The sequence below is a fragment of the Balaenoptera ricei genome, chromosome 8, assembly GCF_028023285.1.
Source record: "Balaenoptera ricei isolate mBalRic1 chromosome 8, mBalRic1.hap2, whole genome shotgun sequence".
Lineage (NCBI taxonomy): Eukaryota > Metazoa > Chordata > Mammalia > Artiodactyla > Balaenopteridae > Balaenoptera > Balaenoptera ricei.
Genome location: NC_082646.1, coordinates 22781681 through 22801269, shown reverse-complemented (window position 1 = coordinate 22801269; position 19589 = coordinate 22781681). Strand labels below are relative to the sequence as shown.

Here is a 19589-nt window from a genome sequence, read left to right as displayed (position 1 = left end):
TCACTTGTTTGGCACTTTTTGGCATTATTTTGACTATTTTCTAAGAGTCCTACTTAAAGTGCTTTGTTAGCTATGGTAGGCACATAGTTTTTTATCTGAAAATTTAAAATGCGTTGTGCTGATAGTTTTTGCATACATCTAGTGTTGTTTCTTACATATAAGAACATAATAAGCCTATAAATACTTCTTGAATGAATGGATAAATGACTTCAGCTAAAGAAACATTGAATCAATTGCTTTTGAGCATTTATCATGTGTCCTCATAGAATTTACTGTCTAATAAGGCTGCAGACACATGAATAGATAATTACAGTCCAATCTGTTATGTGCTACAGTGGAAAGACAGGGAATCAAAGGAGCAAGTTCATCTGGTAGTATCAGGAAAGACTTCTTAGAGGTAGTGATCTTTGAGCTGAGCCTGGAAGGAAGAGAAGGAGTTTGCCAGGTAGGCACCATGCGGGTACATTGTAGAAAAATAGAATTTCAAGTGTAGGGACTGCTGAGACAAAAAGATTGAATATTGAGTTCCTTTTTAAAAACTTAAAGTAGTTTTACAGCATTAGCTGAATTTTAGGTAGGAACTACACAGACATGAGCAAGATAATTTCAATCTCTCCATTGTGATTGTAATAATGGTCCCCAACTTATGATGGTTCAACTTAGGATTTTTTTTTTGACTCTATGATGGTGCGAAAGCAATACACGTTCAGTAGAAACCGTACTTTGAATTTTGAACTTGGATCTTTTTCCAATAGGCGGTATGATATCTCTCGTGATGCTGGACAGTGGCAGCAAGCCATACCTCCCAGTCAGCCACTCCATCATGAGGATAAACAGTGGAAACTCTTACAGCCATTCTTTACCGGCAACCATTCTGTTTTCACTTTCAGTACAGTAGTCCATGAATTACATGAGACAGTCAACATTGTGTTATTAAATAGGCTTGGTGTTAGGTGATTTTGCCCAACTGTAGGCTAACGTAAGAGTTCTGAGCATGTTTGAGGCAGGCTAGGCTAAGCTATGATGTTCGGTAGGTTAGGTGTATTAAATGCATTTATGACTTAAGATATTTTCAGTTTATGATGGGTTTATCAGGACTTAACTCCATCATAAGTCGAGGACGATCTGTAAATGTTTATTCTCTCTGTTGTTTCTGGTTTTCAAAGGGACCTTTCTATACTTTCTTGGCCAGATAACATATATTAATGACACATTCCAGACCTGGGCTGACTCTTGACTTTTGAAGCCAGGGGAAAGAAATAGTTTTCACAACTATTACTTGGACGAGGTAAAGAATACTTGGCATTTAGGAAATTTAGAGTAGTGTAGACATAAAGTTGCAAAGTTGTAGGGAAAACATCTCTATAGGGTCAGAGATCAAGAGGTGAAATTTAGTGTTGCAAAAAGGAAAGTGACTGGTCTTGGCACTGATTTTGGCACTCTTTCCCTTGTAACATTTCAAGTTCTCAGATGCTGAGGTTACGTACTTTTGTGTGTGAGTGAAGAGCAGTGCTGCTGTCTGATGAGGAGGACACAGGCCCGGGGAAGGTGTGGGAGGACAGGTGTAAGAAATGCTCTCGGGCTTCCCTGGTGGTGCAGTGGTTGAGAATCCGCCTGCCAGTGCAGGGAACACAGGTTCGACCCCTGGTCCGGGAAGGTCCCACATGCCGCGGTGCAACTAAGCTCGTGTGCCACAACTGCTGAGCCTGTGCTCTAGAGCCCGTGAGCCACAACTACTGAGCCCGCGTGCCGCAACTACTGAAGCCCACGCGCCTAGAGCCCGTGCTCCACAATGAGAGAAGCCACTGCAATGAGAAGCCCGCGCACCACAATGAAGAGTAGCCCCCGCTCGCCGCAACTAGAGAAAGCCTGCGTGCAGCAACGAAGACCCAACACAGCCAAAAATAAATAAATAAAATTAAATTAAAAAAAAAAAAAAAAAAAGAAATGCTCTCCCCTCAAAAATAACAGTGGGTCTGCTCAAGGATGCCACTCGGTAGCCTAGGATGTGATCCCTGCCTGTTTGTGTGTTTTATCAAATCTGTCAGATCACAGCACAGGAGATTTCAGAAGGTAGGGGCTGGTGTCCTCTATCAAAAGGCCCACGGTTTTCCATTCCGGCAGCAGCGGTAGAGGGTGAAGCCCCAGAGGAGTCTTCTGGGGAGTGCTCAGGGTCACCTGCCAGCCACAGCTGTTCCAGAGCCTTCCCTCTTTTGTTAATCATTTCTGTTGAACCTTGGTGGCTTTTTCTTCTTGGTGGTGCAAATTTGACATTTATAAGGATGATTTACTATAATTTAGTTCCTAGAGTTCTATAAAATTGTAGGCCTATAAAATGGTTCCCCTTCATTCAATCTGTGGAACAATAAACATTATCCCCTCTTCTTTTAGCCTCTTGCAAAGCTCCCTTTAGCTCGTTTGAATGAAAGGAATTGAGGCACTTTCCATAAAGAGGGAGATAGGTGAGTCACTCCCTGCAAAGACCCTGCTTCCAGCTTCCTTTCACCTTTCATTTTGCACCAGTTAAATGCTTAGCTTGTCATTCTGACACACTTTTTTCTACATAGTTCAGCTTTGATATTTTCTGAGAGCAGCGCTGAATATCTCCCTGGAAAGAGAGAAAAGTTTTTACTCTTTGAAGGCAGATGCCTCATCAAGTAGGGGAGGACACTGGCTAACAGAATTCACTATTTTTGTCCCCTTTTGCTCTTGTTTTTAAGACTGTTGTCAACTTGAACCTTCCCAAATCTTGACTTATCCCCCGATTTTTACACCATCTTTCAGGGAAGTAACAGTCTTACGAAATGTTCACGGCCTAGCTGTGAACTTGATCTATGAGCTCCTAACACATAAAAATAATTGAGTTTACCAACTTAATGCTTTTGGTTCCACATCTCAGAGTACAGCGTACCTTGGTAAAAAGATACCCCTAACAGGAGGGCATAGTAAGTTGTGGTAAAGACAAAAAGACTAAAGAGCTTTCCTGAAAAAACATATATTTACAAAGATCAAAGAGAAAGAGGCTTTTTTCTTTTGATGTTTAGCATCTGTAATAGATGATGTGGAGGGTGATCTCCTTTCCTTTAGTCACTCTGGTTTTTCTTCTCAGGGTCAGATTTCCAGAATTTTGTAAAGAAAAAGGTGGGTCAAGGTTGATAGCATTGCCACCACACTGGCAGTCAGGAGAGGATTGTGCAAAAACTTAGTTCTCTGGAAGCTGGATGTCTAAAGAACTCAATTTAGGAAATGTGTTGTTAAATAGTAATTAAAATCCAGAGAAGACTTGTATTTCTGTTTTGAAAATAAAACCATCCATTAGTTTTCTATAACCCAAAAGGTTATTTGTAGAGAATACAAGATATAAATGTCTCTAATGAGCTTGGCCTGGGACAAAATCTCTGTTCCTGAACAGTCCCTATCATTGTATTTAGACAGGAAGGAGAGAGCTTTCCCAAAAGGTGACCCACGATTGAATTTGAGTCCTTCCTTAGGGTCCCCCTCTTCCTCTTCCTCCTCCCTTAGATGTTTCTAGCATTAAGGGTTTGGTTTCTAATCTTATTTTGCTGTGCAAGCTGCAAAAATGTCAGGCTTTTCTGCCTATTTCTCTGCCTTCTGATTACCCTTTTAAGCAATGCTGATTGCAGGAAATTGCTGTGGTGCAACGCGGGTGTCACAACACACAGTGATTAAAACCCGCATGTGTCATTCACTGCCTGATTGAAGTAATCACATGGAGGGGAAGAGCAGATGAAAAACCTGCTAAATGTGCAGAGGGGGGCTTTTTCTCATCATTTGAGTTTAAGGATTTTGAGTTAAAGCATCAAAACTTGTGTGAGTAAGGCTTGTGTTTTCAGTCATTTTGTTTCATTCTGAATCCCCAAAACTTATGAGCAGGGTCTGGGTCTCTGAACATGGTTTTCCTAAGGAAAACAAGTTGTTAACTTTTTACGGAACACAGGTCCCCTGTATACACACTATCAAATAGTGGTTGAGTGTATCAAGGGGAAGGATGCTAGAATGTAACTAGGAGAAACAGGTGGGAAGGAAATGGGAAAGGCCCTAATAACTCAGCCCTGCAAGACTGCAACCCACCCCGCCCGCCCTCCCCCAATCCCTGTGCCCCTACTTCACGTGCCAATTCAAAGTCCAGGTTGTCACCTGGGCTTCTGACTGACCAGCTGTAGATTAGTAGTCCCAGCAGCCCCCTCCTCAGGTTCAATCAATTTGCCAGAGTGGCTCCCAGAACTCAGAGAAACATTTACTTGTGTTTACCAGTTTATCATAAAGGATACAAGCCAGGTGGAAGACATGCGTAGGGCAGGGTGTGCGGGAAGATAATGTGGCACTGCCGTGCTCTCTGGGTGTGCCACAGACCCGGGTGCTCCTCTGCCTGTTCACCAACCCAGAAGCTCTCTGAACACTGACTGTCCTTTTGGATTTTCATGGAGGCCTCATTACATAAGTACCATTGCTTGAATCATTGGCCACTGTTGATGAAACCCTATTGCCAGCCCCTCTCCCCTCCCCAGAGAAGGGGACGACAGGACTGAAAGTTCCAACCCTCCTGTCACTCGATTGGTTCCCCTAGCAATTAGTCCTCATCCTTAGGTTACCTGGGGGCTTTCCTGAAGTTCCCTCATTAACAGAACAAAAGACACCTTTATTACTCTCACCACTTTGGAAATTACCAGGGTAATTTTAGGAGCTTTGTACTAGGAATGGGGGTGAAGACCAAATAAATACTTCTTATTATAAATCATAGTGTCACCACTAAGCTATTTATGTTATTTGGTGGTTGTGAAAAGTATTAGTTCCGTTTGGGCTAGATATAGTGGTCATGATAGAAAATACAGCTAAATATTTGAAACTTGATTTCTAAGATGGGGGCGGCTTGTGGACTCTCATACACATGAGGCACTGGATCATCAACGTTACTTGAACAAAGAACAGTATGAGTCAAGCGCTGTAATAGGTACTGGAGGCATCCACTAATGATTTCTTGTCTCGTTATCTCCCTCAGGTATAGAGCCGTGGTATTTCTATTTAATTAATGGATTTCTGAATTTTAATGTAGTCTTTGCTTTGGCTCTCTTGGTCTTACCACTGACTTCTCTTATGGAATACCTACTGCAGAGATTTCATGGTGAGTGGCATAACGGATGATAGACTTGGTGTGGGGGGGGAGGGAAGAGAAGTAACAATGGGTACCAAGAAGTGAAAAAGAATCTACTTACTTTATTCTCCATTTTCTTCCTATGGAAATGGTTGGTTGGTTTATTGCATTTTCCATTTGTGTTCGTAGATTATTTAACTTATGTTGTTAACCTATGTGAAAGTTTGGTTAATAATTGCAAGTGAGGAAGTCTGTATGATTTACAGAACCACCTGGGGAGGCAAAAACATTTATAAAATCTTGGGAGATAAGCCTATATGAGTCTTCTGTTTTTTAAAGAACTGTGTGTTGGCATGCAAGATTGCTTAAGATAATCAATGCTAGAGGCAAACATTCTCTGGGAAATTCAACCAAAATTTTGAAAACTAAACCATATAGAGCTTCCCCCAAATTTGATGCTTGTTCTGATTCTGTGTTGCACAGCCAGTGTTTTCTCAGGTTGTCATGGCTCTGGATATGTAGTGCCCATAGTTTCTTTTATGGAAGACAGATCTGAGCAGAAATGCATCTGAGCTTTGGAAGGAGGTTTAACTTCAGACTTTTTAGTCTGATTTGGATGCCATATGATCCCTCAGTACCATTCCCCATTCTGCTTTTCTACTATTAATGGTTTATAAAGACTTCACTGTGTTCAAAGAATATGAAAGCAGCCTTCAGAGTCACTTCTGTTTTGTTTTAGGACTTTCGTTGTAACATAACCATGATGCCATTATCCTAACAAAATTAACAGTAATTTCTTAATATCATCTAATATCCAGGTAATATTTAGATTCCTACATTGTCTGAAAAATAGCTTTTTATAGTTTTTTATAGTTCTTTATAGTTTGTTTAAAGCAGGATGTGAACAAGAGTCATATAGTGAATTTGGTGTTATGTTTCATAAGCTTTTTTAGAGGTTCCCCCTCTCACCTTTTTCCTCCTGAAGATTTCTAAAAAAACCAGGTCATTCATCTTGCATAGTGTCCCACATTTGGATTCAGCTGTTTGTCCCCTCGAGGTATTAATGTATTCCTCCATTCCTTGTATTTCTTAAGGATCATTTTTTCTTTTTTTTTGAAAAGTAACTTTTTCTCTGACTATGAAAATAATTTATGCTTGTGGAAAATTTGGAAATGCTTGTGATGTAAGTATAAAAACAGTAAAAATAAAATAAAAATAGTATATTAAGCTGTTCTCTAAAGTATGAATCCAATTTTGGTTTAAAAGTGTGTAATGTATCCACATGTCCACCTAGTAACTAGTCCCCATCCTTAGGTTACCTAGGGGCTTTCCTTTATACTTTTTAAAATACTTTTTTAGTACTTTTCTTCTGTTTTTTTGTTTATATTTTTTGTGTACTTTATAATGGAAACAATACTTTTTCAAAGGAAGAAACATTAAGAAATAAAAATAATAAAAGAAAAAAACGTAGAAAAATATAAAGAGGCAGGAAAGGAATTACCCATTATCTCATCATGTAGTACAACTGTGGTTATAATTTTGTACATTTTATAGAGGACATTTCAAAATTTTAGGCCATATTTTTAAAATGTATTCGTTAGCTTTTAAGATACAGAAGAGGAAAAGATTGTTTACTTGTAGAAGGTAGATTTTTTTTCTTATGATGAAGAAAATTCCAACCTAAAATACATCCTGGAAAGGTATAAGTCCTAAATTATAGCCTAAAATCTCATGATAAAATCTTAGAGTGAAAAGTTTAAAAGATAAGCTTGTTATCACAGTTCAAGAATTTTTATTCCTAAAGAGTTTCTGCAAAAGCACGGATAACTACGGAGCACAGTTAAACATTGCTAAGTTGGGCTTTGATGACAACCCTGATCTTTTCATCTAAATTTGCTCAGTGTAGACATAATGGACACCAGGGGGCGCTGTCTATCTACCCTTGGCCAGTGATTCCTACGCACTGCTTGTTGTCACTAGTATAATAAGCCCAGTAGGGGATGCCTTCGCTGTGGGTTGCAGGTTTATCACTCAGTGTTCATGTACCTAACCACAGGAACCTTCCAGTAGGTGCTTAGGTCTTAGTTTTCATTAAATTCCTTTAATTCTTTCACATGCTTTTAAGTACATCTTGGCTTTAATTTTGCGATACAGAGTGGATGGGTACTGCAGAACAGGAGAGAAAACTTGATCAGTAAACTTCCTTTAAGAGTGTTTTTATGTTTGCTTTGAAACAAACTCTCATTTGTAACTTGATGAAAACCAGTGATGGATTTGAGAATCCTACTTTTTTCCTTTTCTTTGATCTATAGCTATTTGGTGTATAAGTAAGATTAATGCAGTAAACAGAACATAGGAATTAAAATCCAAGAAATGAATTTATGTTATGCTTTTGGTTAATCTCAGAACCTTTAGTCTTAGTGGCAGGACTCATTAGAAAGAGAAATCTGTTTTTTCTTCATCCAGTGTAGAAATTATTAAGCTCTATTACCCATTCACCTGTTCTAGCTAAATCCAGTATTGTGCCTCCCTTTAAATGTTGGACCTCTTGGGAGAGCTAAGGACTATATACCTCTTCCTACTTGACTCCTTTCTTATATCAGAGAAAGTGTGAATACAAGAATTGAAACATTTTATTGGGTGCCCTAGGGTATATATCCCAGTTTGAGATCAAGAGAACATTGAAACTAAACATGCTGTTTTGTTCTAATATGGTGAAAGGTGGATATTTTTCTGTCTTACAGTTCAGAATTTAGGCCACCCATATTGGCTTACCTTGGCTCCAATGTATATTTGGTTTATAATTTTCTTCATCCAGCCTCACAAAGAGGAGAGATTTCTTTTCCCTGTATATCCACTTGTATGTCTCTGTGGTGCTGTGGCCCTTTCTGCACTTCAGGTGAGTTTCAAGGAAATGTATATCTGCTTCATTCTGTTTCACTTTAAATCATTCATAAAGCTTATAGGCAAATAACAGAATGCTTCCACCTAAGATATTTTATCTGTACATTAAACCTGTTACAGATCATATTATAAAGCTTTATGTATTGATTGCTTAAATGTTGCTTTGACTCTTATTTGCTGATTACATATTTGCAGTGTTAACTTGTGTGTTAGTTTGTCTCTGTTGCCAATAAGAATCCAATTGCTATGAAAGGAATTTTTTTAAGTCACTGAATGGGCCTAGCACAGAACGGTGGAACCACAGCAGAGCTAATGGAAGGTCTACTCTTCCACTACAAGACCTGAATGAAACTGGCTCAAGTGTTTGGGATTACAGCAGGCAGTTAGCAATGTGGGACACTTTGTAATCCTGGCTTGAAACCTGTCCAGGTCAATTCCCTGTCACAACTCATCTTGAATATCTCTGTATTTATGGCTTCAGAAGCGCCAGACTCTGCTTTTTTTTTTTTTTAACCTCTGCTACCATTTGCAGTTAGCAGAAAAAGAATAATTAGGGTGATAGGTTTTTTTCTTAACAGATTTATGTTAAGATATAATTCATAAACCATAGAATTTACCCATTTAAAGTGTATGATACAGTGTTTTTTAGGCTATTCACAGATCTATGTAAGCATCACTGCAATCAATTTTAGAACATTTTCATCACCTCAAAAACCCTGTACCCTTTAGCTGTTGTAACCCCCCTCCCGTATCTCCTCAGCCATAAGCAACAGCTAATCTACTTTGTATCTCTATAGATTTGCCTATTCTGGACATTTCATATAAATGAAATCATAAAATATGTGGTCTTTTGTGACTGACTTCTTTCATTTAGCATAATGTTTTTATTTTTATTTTTTTAAATAAATTTATTTATTTTATTTATTTATTTTTGGCTGTGTTGGGTCTTCGTTCCTCTGCGTGGGCTTTCTCTAGCTGTGGCGAGCGGGGGGCTACTCTTAGTTGCGGTGCGTGGGCTTCTCATTGCGGTGGCTTCTCTTGTTGCAGAGGACCAGCTCTAGGTGTGTGGGCTTCAGTAGTTGTGGCACGTGGGCTCAGTAGTTGCAGCAGGCGAGCTCTAGAGTGCAGGCTCAGTAGCTGAGCCTTAGTTGCTCCGTGGCATGTGGGATCTTCCTGGACCAGGGCTCAAATCCATGTCCCCTGCATTGGCAGGCAGGTTCTTAACCACTGTGCCACCGGGAAGTCCTAGCATAATGTTTTTAAAGCTCGTCCATGTTAGGATGATAGTTTTAAAAAATAATTTTAATTATAAATGTAACTGAACTTTATTGCAGATAATTTTTCTTTTACCACTTTCTAAATCAGTCCTACTACCCTAACAAAATCTCCTTCCAGCATTTTTGCCGATCGTATAACAATCTGCTATGATTGTAATCTAAGGTTCATGTAACTTTACATGCCTCTTAATATAATTATAACATTCTCTATATTGCCATATCTATACCCATCATTTTAATAGCAATATAATATTCTAAGGTGGATATAATATACAACATTATTATGTAATATATAATATATTGAATTGGTTATACATAATGATTAGATATGATTTATGTTAAAGTTTAGATTGCTCACTTATTTCAGTATTATAAATAATGCTAGGGTAAATATCTTTGTTTAGGTATTTGGATTGTTTGCTTAGGAGAGATTCCAGAAAATGTGAAAGGGGTTCAAACATATTTATGGCACTGGTTATGTATTGCAAAATTGCTTTCCAAAAGTAGTTTCTAGTCTAGGAGGGAAAGAAGGAAAGACAGAAATCTCATGGGAAGGTGTTCAAAGGCTACAGAACTCATGCAGGTGTGTATATATTGTTAGTGATATTCATCTAGTTTGTGAAGTAGTTTAGCAGATAATTAACAAAATTTTCCTAATATTCTATGAGAGGAATTCTTTCTTCTTTTTGTTTGGTCGTGAGACATTTTGTTGTTACTAAAAACTTAGATGAAAACTTGTTAGTAAGGAAAGTGAAGGTTAATAACTAGTTATATCAGCATAGATTGAGATACTTCATATATCAAAGAAAACTAGGAAAAGCATTTTTGTTTAAATATTTTAAAAAAATAAATTATTAGGACTTTAAGCATTAGGGAAGTATCCAAATAATTTTCCTATGAAGCTAGTGAGATTTCATTCTTGGCAAGCCCTCTGGCTAGGCTGATCTACAGACAATTTAGCAGAATTTGCTTTAATCTGAGAATTTGGAGTGGGTACTTCACTGTTTGCTACTGCTCAGACCCTTGGTAGAACCTCTTTTTCTGCTTTCTTCCTCTCAGTTATGATGATGTCTTGTGATTATGTATATTTTGCAAGGTGTATCTTCTTTTTTCAATAAAGTTTTCTTTCCTTCTAGAAATGTTACCACTTCGTGTTTCAGCGATACCGCCTGGAGCATTATACTGTGACATCGAATTGGCTGGCGTTGGGAACACTCTTCCTGTTTGGGCTCTTATCTTTTTCTCGCTCTGTGGCACTGTTCAGAGGTAGATGTACTGAGAATATCTTTTTTTTTTTTTTTAAATTTTTATTATTTATTTATTATGTTTATTTTTGGCTGTGTTGGGTCTTCGTTTCTGTGTGAGGGCTTTCTCCAGTTGCGGCGAGTGGGGGCCACTCTTCATCGCGGTGCGCGGGCCTGTCACTATCGCGGCCTCTCTTGTTGCGGAGCAGAGGCTCCAGACGCTCAGGCTCAGTAGTTGTGGCTCACGGGCCCAGTTGCTCCGCGGCATGTGGGATCTTCCCAGACCAGGGCTCGAACCCGTGTCCCCTGCATTGGCAGGCAGATTCTCAACCACTGCACCACCAGGGAAGCCCGAGAATATCTTAACCCGTACTCGCAAGGCGCTATACCTTGGGTTTTGCTTGACCCATGATTGTTTAATACAATTCAGCTTAAGCTGCGGGGGGAGGACTTTTCTACAGGGAGAACCTGTGGACTTCATATTAAGATTGGGATGTGACTTCTGTACCTTAGGATTGAAGAGAAGATTGAGAATTCCTTTTAGTGTGATTAACTATAAACGTCTTCTCTATTCTTACTAATTTTTTTTCCTTTTAAAGGATGAATTAAGGAAGCCTTAAACTTAGGATGCAAATTTGGGGCTCAAGTCCCATGATTATATTCTTTCTTATAACCATTATTTGGATCCAGAATATTGAAATGTGCTCAAAGAAGGTGAAATTAAAAAGGTGGAAGGGTATAGAGAAGGGCAAGAAAGCAAATTATTTCTGGCAAAAATAGGGCCTCTGCTTCAATCATCTTCCTAACTGTAGAGGCGTTTTACACCGTAGAGTGGGCTTCCTGCTGGGGTTGCGGTGTACCTTTCACATGGATCACAGTGGGACATTAACGTGCATTATAATTAAATGTCAGAATCTCATCTCCCTCATCTTTGGCTTTCACAAACCCTTCTCCCTTCCAGGGTATCATGGGCCCCTCGATTTGTATCCAGAATTTCACCGAATTGCCACAGACCCAACCATCCACACTGTCCCGGAAGGCCGACCTGTTAATGTCTGTGTAGGGAAAGAGTGGTATCGATTTCCCAGCAGCTTCCTTCTGCCCGATAAGTAAGTTGCCCTTTAATTCTCAGAGTTTTAAATCAAGGTGTAAAAATAGCAATTCTGTGGCAGTGTCTTCTTAACTTTTCCTTCATTTTAGATTTTGCACAAGTTTTTGAATGATTTTCCATCTCAGAGAGCTGTGGGGCCTGTGCTGAGCACCCACGGCCTGTGTTTGGTAGAATGAGTGCTGTGTCCGGTGATGCCCCCTGCACTGCCTGTAACCACAGAGGTCTGGGGACGTCTGAAGACATTTTGGGCTCTGGGCTCCTGCTAGTGGCTCTTCCTGAGGATTCATATTTAAATTTTTATAATTAACTGATATTAATCCACTTTTAAAAGTGGTTTAGAGACTCTAGGTTTCTAGAGTGTTTTTAGAGAAGACAAGTTTGTCGTCCGACAGCAGTGAACGTTCTCTACCAATGTATGGACACTGGGAAAGCTGTGGCTAAGACCTCTGTACCACTTTCCTTGATGCTGTCTGTTGTTGGATGTGATAGCATAGGCTCTGAGTTCCCTTGTATTTGCTTCATTTGGACAGAGAAGAGTCCTGTTTCGGGAAAAGGGAAGTCAGGTTAAGATGAGTCATGTTGCTCCGTTTGGGGACTGGCTTCAGCAGCTTAGCTGGTGGTAGTATCTTTTGATGGATAAAGATCCTGTATCAGTCATTAATGATTAATTAAAACTTGTTTTTTAAGTGTTAACTTTAGCCTTTGCCTTTTACATTTGAAATAGTTTCACAACTAAAGGTACTTTTGAGGATTACTCAGGAACAAAGTACTTTTCCCACAGTGAGTTCTTACATTTCACTCTTTTCTCTACACACCTGATGAATTTGCTTTAATTTTGGTAAGTCCCTCTGATCACAGGTAATTGGCAATAAACTTTGATGTTTCTCTTTTGATGGTATGATCACTATCGCAGATTTCACTGCTAAGAGTTGGTGAAATGGGTTGAGAGACCTCTAGTTGAAAATTTCTCAATGATTTTGGACTGAATTGTGACCTCTGTCTCTATTCTCTCTGGTTGAGGTTTTAGCAGAAACATTTTGTCTCCAAGTGAAATGTTTTTCACATGAAATTTTTTTTTTTTTTTGCTTGTGTATTTCAAGTACATTTGGCAATGTGAGCCCCCTGTGTTTTTCTTATTCTCCTTATTTGTGTTTCTGACAGTTGGCAGCTTCAGTTCATTCCATCAGAGTTCAGAGGCCAGTTACCAAAACCATTCGCAGAGGGACCACTGGCCACCCGGATTGTTCCTACTGACATGAATGACCAGAACCTAGAGGAGCCATCCAGATATGTAAGGGCATTATTCTCCTTTTACTACTTTGAAAAGAGTTCTACCCTTAAAATCTGTTGGCATACATAATAGAGCATTGATGAAATGGGACTTTTTTAGAAAGTGATTTCTTTAGGGTGAGGGATATAACGACTTTTGTTGAGAAAGGATGAACGGTATCATTTTTAGTTTCAAATGACCTCCTTTATTTTCCATGTAAAATATATAATTGAACATATTTTCTAAACTGGGCTGGAAAATTTCTTATGTTGAATTCAGATCATCATTTTGAAACACATTCTGCAGCTCTTATCACTCTTTGGTCCATTAAAATGCTTCATGGGGAACTTTCAAATTATAGGTGGACCTTTGACCTAACTATTAGTATACTCTGGTTTTAGCAAGTGGACAGTCAGTGAAGGCTGTTCTCACACTGAGTCCATGAAGCAATATCTGTCAGGGCCGTGCTCTTCTACCCACTCATCTTTACGCACTCGGAGATCCCATGCGGATTTTATTTCAGTTCCTTCGAAAGATGACCCTTTTGTCATTTGATACCTGTAAAATCTTTGATTGTGGAAAAGGTGAGAGCAATAAAGATAATGTTCCTGGTTCCCAGAGACAGTAAAGGACTATTTTGTAGAATTATTAGAAAACACATTTTTTGGCAGCCTATCTGTTAAAGAAACATTTAACAATTTAAATGTCAAATACATTTCATTTAGATTTTCTTATGTCATATACTTAAAGTGAAATGTCAGGACTTTCAGTTCTCTTCCAAAGCAAACCTGCAGCCACAGCTGGCTTTTTGTCTCCCGGATTGGGGCAGGTTAGACTTCACGGAGACCCTCAGGGTTTATGAGTGAGATTCTTACTGTGTGAGCTTTCGCTTATAAGCTATGAAAATGGACATGATAAAATACATACTTGGCTTGGCTCCCTGAGAAGGTGACACATATATTCCACTAAGTGACTTATCTTGGAGCTTCCTTCTAACTTAAGCCTCTGATTCCTGTAACAGTGACAATACCCCTGGGCAGTATGTTCTGTTGTTAGTCATTTTTATTTTAGCTGTAGATACTGTCCTGAGAGCAGGCTGTGATGTACAGGGGATCACCATGGGGACACTGGATAGTCAAAAGGGTAGGAGAATACACTGTGATAGGGGGAAGATATAATAAATTCAGAGTGCTGTAGTCACAGCTGTATTTTGGGAAGAGATAGTATAGGGTAGTAAAAAAAAAAGAGCATGGACTTTGGAGTCAAGTAGGCCTGAATTCTAGTCCCAACTCTGTTGCCTACCTTGATGACATTGGGCAAATTAGTTAACATCTGTGTTTAACTAATTTCAGTTTCTGTCTGTGAAGTGGGAATAACCATACCTACTTTTGGAAGAAATAATAGGAGATTGGATATCATATCTCTCTGTCATATATAGCATAGTGTCTGGTACATAGATTTTCCCACATATGTTCTTAATTTGATAATGGTGTATTTGATGGATTAATTTTATTGCTCCCCAACTTGATTTTTATTACAGTCTGTCCAGACTCAGTGTTTTTCTATCCCAGTGACTTTGCTTATCTTGGTGACAGTGCCTGGACTTCCCTTGTCTACCTTCTTATACTATCAAAACTCTTTCTCTCTGAAGCCTTTCCCAACTATTTAAGTCCACAGTGAGCAGTGTCCTTCTTTAAATGCCTTAAATATTTATCTGTATAGCTCATTTAGCCATTTAATTTTGTTGTCTTATGCTATTTAAATATTTCTGATGTGTATGTCATATTTTTCACTATCAGATTGTGAATGCTATGGAGAGAATGACTGCACCTTATTTCTTTTGTATTCACCATAGTGGCTAGGATAGTGCTGTATATCTAGTAGTTAGCCTGTACATGCTTTCTGACTTGAGAGATGAATATTTATCATTGTTGAGATAGTGATGTTGAGAGAAAGCTGGCTATAAAATCTTCAGTGGCTTACAGGCACATGAAAAAAGCTCAGCATCGCTAATTATTAGAGAAATGCAAATCAAAACCACAGTGAGGTATCACCTCACACCAGTCAGAATGGCCATCATCAAAAAGTCTACAAATGGGACTTCCCTGGTGGCGCAGTAGTTAAGAATCTGCCTGCCAGTGCAGGGGACACGGGTTCGAGTGCTGGCCCGGGAAGATCCCACATGCCGTGGAGCAGCTAAGCCCGTGCACCACAACTACTGAGCCTGTGCTCTAGAGCCCGCGAGCCACAACTACTGAAGCCTGCACGCCTAGTGCCCGTGCTCCGCAACAAGAGAAGCTACTGCAATGAGAAGCCTGCACACCGCAAGGAAGAGTAGCCACCACTTGCCGCAACTAGAGAAAGCCCACGTGCAGCAACGAAGACCTAATGCAGTCTGAAAAAAAAAAGTCTACAAATAATAAATGCTGGAGAGAGTGTGGAGAAAAGGGAGTCCTCCTACACTGTTAGTGGGAATGTAAATTGGTGCAGCCACTATGGAAAACAGTATGAAGCTTCCTTAAAAAATTAAAAATTGACTTACCATATGATCCAGCAATCCCATTCCTGGGTATATATCCGGAAAACACAGAAACGCTAATTTGAAAAGATACATGCACCCCAGTGCACTATTTACAAACAGCCAAGGTATGGAAACAACCCAGGTGCCCATCAACAGACAGTTGGCTTAAGGAAATGTGGTACACACACACACACACACACACACACACACACACACACACACACACACATCCAAATATTGCCATTTGCAGCAACATGGATGGACCTAGAGAATATTATGCTTAGTAAAGTGAATCAGCCAGAGAAAGACAAATACTATATGATATCACTTATATGTAGAATCTTAAAAATAATACAAATGAATACAAAAACAGAAATAGATTCACAGACGTAGAAAACAAACTTATAGTTACCAAAGAGGAAAGTGGGGGTGGGGAGGGACAAATTAGGAGTATGGGATTAACAGATACAAACTACTATTTATAAATAAGCAACAAGGATTTACTGTATAGCACAGGGAATTATATCCAATACCTTGTAATAAACTATAATGGAATATAATCTACAAAGAAAAAACAGAATCACTATGCTATACACCTGAAACTAATAAAATATTGTAAATCATCTATACTTCAATTTAAAAAAATCTACAGTGGCCTGTTGTACATTTCTTAAGCTTTGGTCGCAGGTTGTCTCTGGTTAGATCATATTTCCATGTTCTCCACTACCAGATACTGTTAAATTTAAGTGACTATATTAGCTTTACCCAAAAGGAGAAGATTTTCTAGAATACCTATAGGAGTCACCAAAATGCTGGCTGGTAAAAGCAGGGACAAACAGGTCCTATATGTATTCTGAGTGTGTAGTGTCTCTCACTGTGCTCATACACCTTTCTCTCTTTGGATTTTCCTGCATGGTGGGGGAAGTGCCCTTCAAATCCAGTCCACTCACCTTTGACACTTTGGAAAGTAGAAGAGACACTTGATGGCTTACTGTGAATTCTACACAAACTATGATCAGGGATTAATTTCTTTCAGTTAACTGTTTAAAAGGTATTTGTTTTTCTTTGATGATAAAAGTAATTAACACTTGTGTAAAATAATGAAAGCTATCAAAACAAAATCAGCTATAATCAAATTACCCAAATATTAAACCACTGTTACCATTTTGGCGGTTTTTTCTTTCACTTTTTTCTCTTGCATTCATATGTGCATATGTATGTAAATAAAAATCTCAATTATTTTGAAAAATAACGTAGTTCTTTAAGAAATGGTGCCAGGATCAAGACTGTAGTGACCAAATAATTTTGCCCGAAATGTGAGAGCACACGTTGTAGTACATTTATGTTTGTTACTTCTGGTATCAGTCCTGGTTTTAAGTATGGGTTCATTCAAAAAGGCAAAATAATTATGTTCTCTGTCTTTCCTGAGCATGCTAAATAGCAGCATTATTTTTATTTGCCCTTTGGTTCTGAGTGACAGGTTTTAGCCAACTCTTGGCTTCAATGCTAAATGATGTGATCTGTCTCCTATTTCTAGTCTGAGTGGAAACTAAGAAACATGCATGACCTCCTGTATTTCCCTATGCTCTTTTACCTCTGAGTTTATCAAGAATTAGGAGTGAGTGTTTGTAAAGGCTGTTGGTTTCTACTGTATTGTTATAACCATACTGCAGCAATAATATTTTTTTGCTGCATATTCTTTCATGATAGATACTGAGTAGCTGTTGAACAGGTGGTATTATTCAATGGTACCTGCCAAGACTTTCTGCCAGAATCAAGGTCTGAATTTAGAAGATACATTCAGTGTCTCCTCTTTACTTCTTGACAAATCCAAATTTTTGTTCACTGTTTCAAGGTGAATGATAACCTTCTGTTTCCAAATCTGGTGTCTGATGTGGGAGCTACTTAGTCAGTGGGTGGAGTTTGGGGTAAAAAACACGCGTTCAGGAGGGATCTTACAGATAAAGACTTTTCCCTGACTTTGACTTAATGCTTAAGCAGATTTTCAGGAAGCTTGTCCATCTGTTACCTTTGGAAAAATAAAACTGGTCATTGATTAATTTTTTTCTCAAATAGTAATATAGTCAGTTCTGCTATAACGTGATATACAATTGCTAAAGATAACTGTGTGGAAAACCACAAGGCTTGTGGGAAAAATGGAGTTAGGGACACAATACTCACAAACTTTGTCAGTGACACATAAAAAAGATAGGAACCTAATAAAAACAGTGGCATAGTTTTATATATGTTAAATGGCGAAAAGTACATAAATGCTACAATAATATGGCAGTTTACCTTGAAGAAGACCTCAGGTTGTTTCTTTTTTTTTTTTTTTTTTTTTTATAATTTTTTTTTTAAAGGAATGTAGTTTATTTTATTTATTTATGGCTGTGTTGGGTCTTCGTTTCTGTGCGAGGGCTTTCTCTAGTTGCAGCAAGTGGGGGCCACTCTTCATCGCGGTGCACGGGCCTCTCACTGTCGCGGCCTCTCCCGTTGCGGAGCACAGGCTCCAGACGCGCAGGCTCAGTAGTTGTGGCTCACGGGCCTAGTTGCTCCGCGGCATGTGGGATCCTCCCAGACCAGGGCTCGAACCCGCGTCCCCTGCATTGGCAGGCGGATTCTCAACCACTGCGCCACCAGGGAAGCCCCTCAGGTTGTTTCTTGAAGTGGCATTGGGAGGGCTGCAGCTTGTGAAATAAGGGTTATTTGAAACATGACAGAAAGCTGTAATACCAAATATTGATGATGTGAATGGGTGTGGCCCATAGCAGGCAGTGAACGGAAGAAGCTGGGAGATACTTGAGTGTGGGCTTGTATGCACTTTATTTCTGGGCTGATTGGTTCAACTGGGTGTAATTTTCTGGATTCATCTAGTTTTTCTTGTGGATTAAATGACACATAAGCAAACACAGAAATTGAATTATGCTCACATTGTTCCCTAATATATCAGTTGCGTTGGAACAAATTTGCATTTTCAAAACAAGTGTTACAATAGAACTGACTGTATATTCTTTTTCTTCTTTATCCCTGCCTTTACCATTTAACCAATGGGAAGAATTATGGTTTTGGAAGGGAACTTAAGGTATCATAAAGTTTATGATCTCTTCTTTTTATGGGTGAAAAAAATTGAGGCTCAGAGAGGTGGTAACCTGACAAAGGTTAGTCCTAGGATAAGAAACTTGGTTTCAGGATTCTCCAATATTCTTTTCACGCCTCCTCTTACTTCCAAGTTTATACCATGTGGTGTATCACTTGAATATATGTTTTCATGCAATGGTTAATTGTTCTTTCATGTAACAGGGCTCAATGGACATCAAGTGGTTGAGCATTACTTTATTTTTGGCTGCGTTGGGTCTTCGTTGCTGCGCGTGGGCTTTCTCTAGTTGTGGTGAGCAGGGGCTACTCTTCGTTGTGGTGCGTAGGCTTCTCATTGCGGTGGCTTCTCATTGCGGAGCACGGGCTGTAGGCACGCGGGCTTCAGTAGTTGTGGCTCGCGGGCTCTAGAGCGTAGGCTCAGTAGTTGTGACACACGGGCTTAGTTGCTCCGCAGCATGTGGGATCTTCCCGGACCAGGGCTCGAACCTGTGTTCCCTGCATTAGCATGTGGATTCTTAACCACTGCACCACCAGGGAAGTCTGAGCATTACTTTTTTAAGAAGTTACTTTCCATTTCTAGAGCTCTATTACATGTATGCCAGGTACTTTATGTAGTAATCAAAAGAAGTGATTGGGGTCTACTCCCTTTTCTTTTTTCTCTCTTTCTTCTTTTTCTCTCTTTTAATCATTTCTCCTACCCTTACTGGAAGTCCTTATTCGAGGAGAAAATTAATTGCCCTACAGATAGCCTTACTAATTGTTATTAGCCTTGAGTAGCAGAGCAAGCAGGTTAAAATTGCTGTAATATGTGCAGTAGAATAAGATTGGAATCCACTCTGAATTTAAGTTAAGGCTGTTCAAAATGCTTCTTTCAAATTAATTCACTAGTATCGATTGTGTTGGCATTTAGAAATGAAGTGATGTTTTCATGATCTTTAGTGATTGAATGACCCCAAATTTTTACCTGTGAGTTTACATTTTTATAGTGCAGTAAACTTTTACTTGTGAATTTAAAGATTCATTCAATAAATATGTATTGAGCAAGGCTTTATG

The 19589-nt window shown here is 39.1% G+C and overlaps 1 protein-coding gene across 9 annotated transcripts in view; it reads left to right on the top strand.

Annotated features, from left to right (window-relative positions):
• ALG9 (ALG9 alpha-1,2-mannosyltransferase) overlaps positions 1–19589 on the top strand; it is a 101014-nt gene that overhangs the window by 24840 nt on the left and 56585 nt on the right. For all 9 annotated transcript variants that reach the window (XR_009504568.1, XR_009504567.1, XM_059930425.1 and 6 more), the window contains 5 exons: positions 5021–5143; positions 7858–8012; positions 10431–10560; positions 11500–11647; positions 12811–12940. Coding sequence is in view for 7 of the 9 variants with exons in the window: in XM_059930425.1 (XP_059786408.1) it covers positions 5021–5143; positions 7858–8012; positions 10431–10560; positions 11500–11647; positions 12811–12940 (686 nt within the window). In the remaining 2 variants the exon portion in view is untranslated. The remainder of the gene's footprint in view (positions 1–5020; positions 5144–7857; positions 8013–10430; positions 10561–11499; positions 11648–12810; positions 12941–19589) is intronic.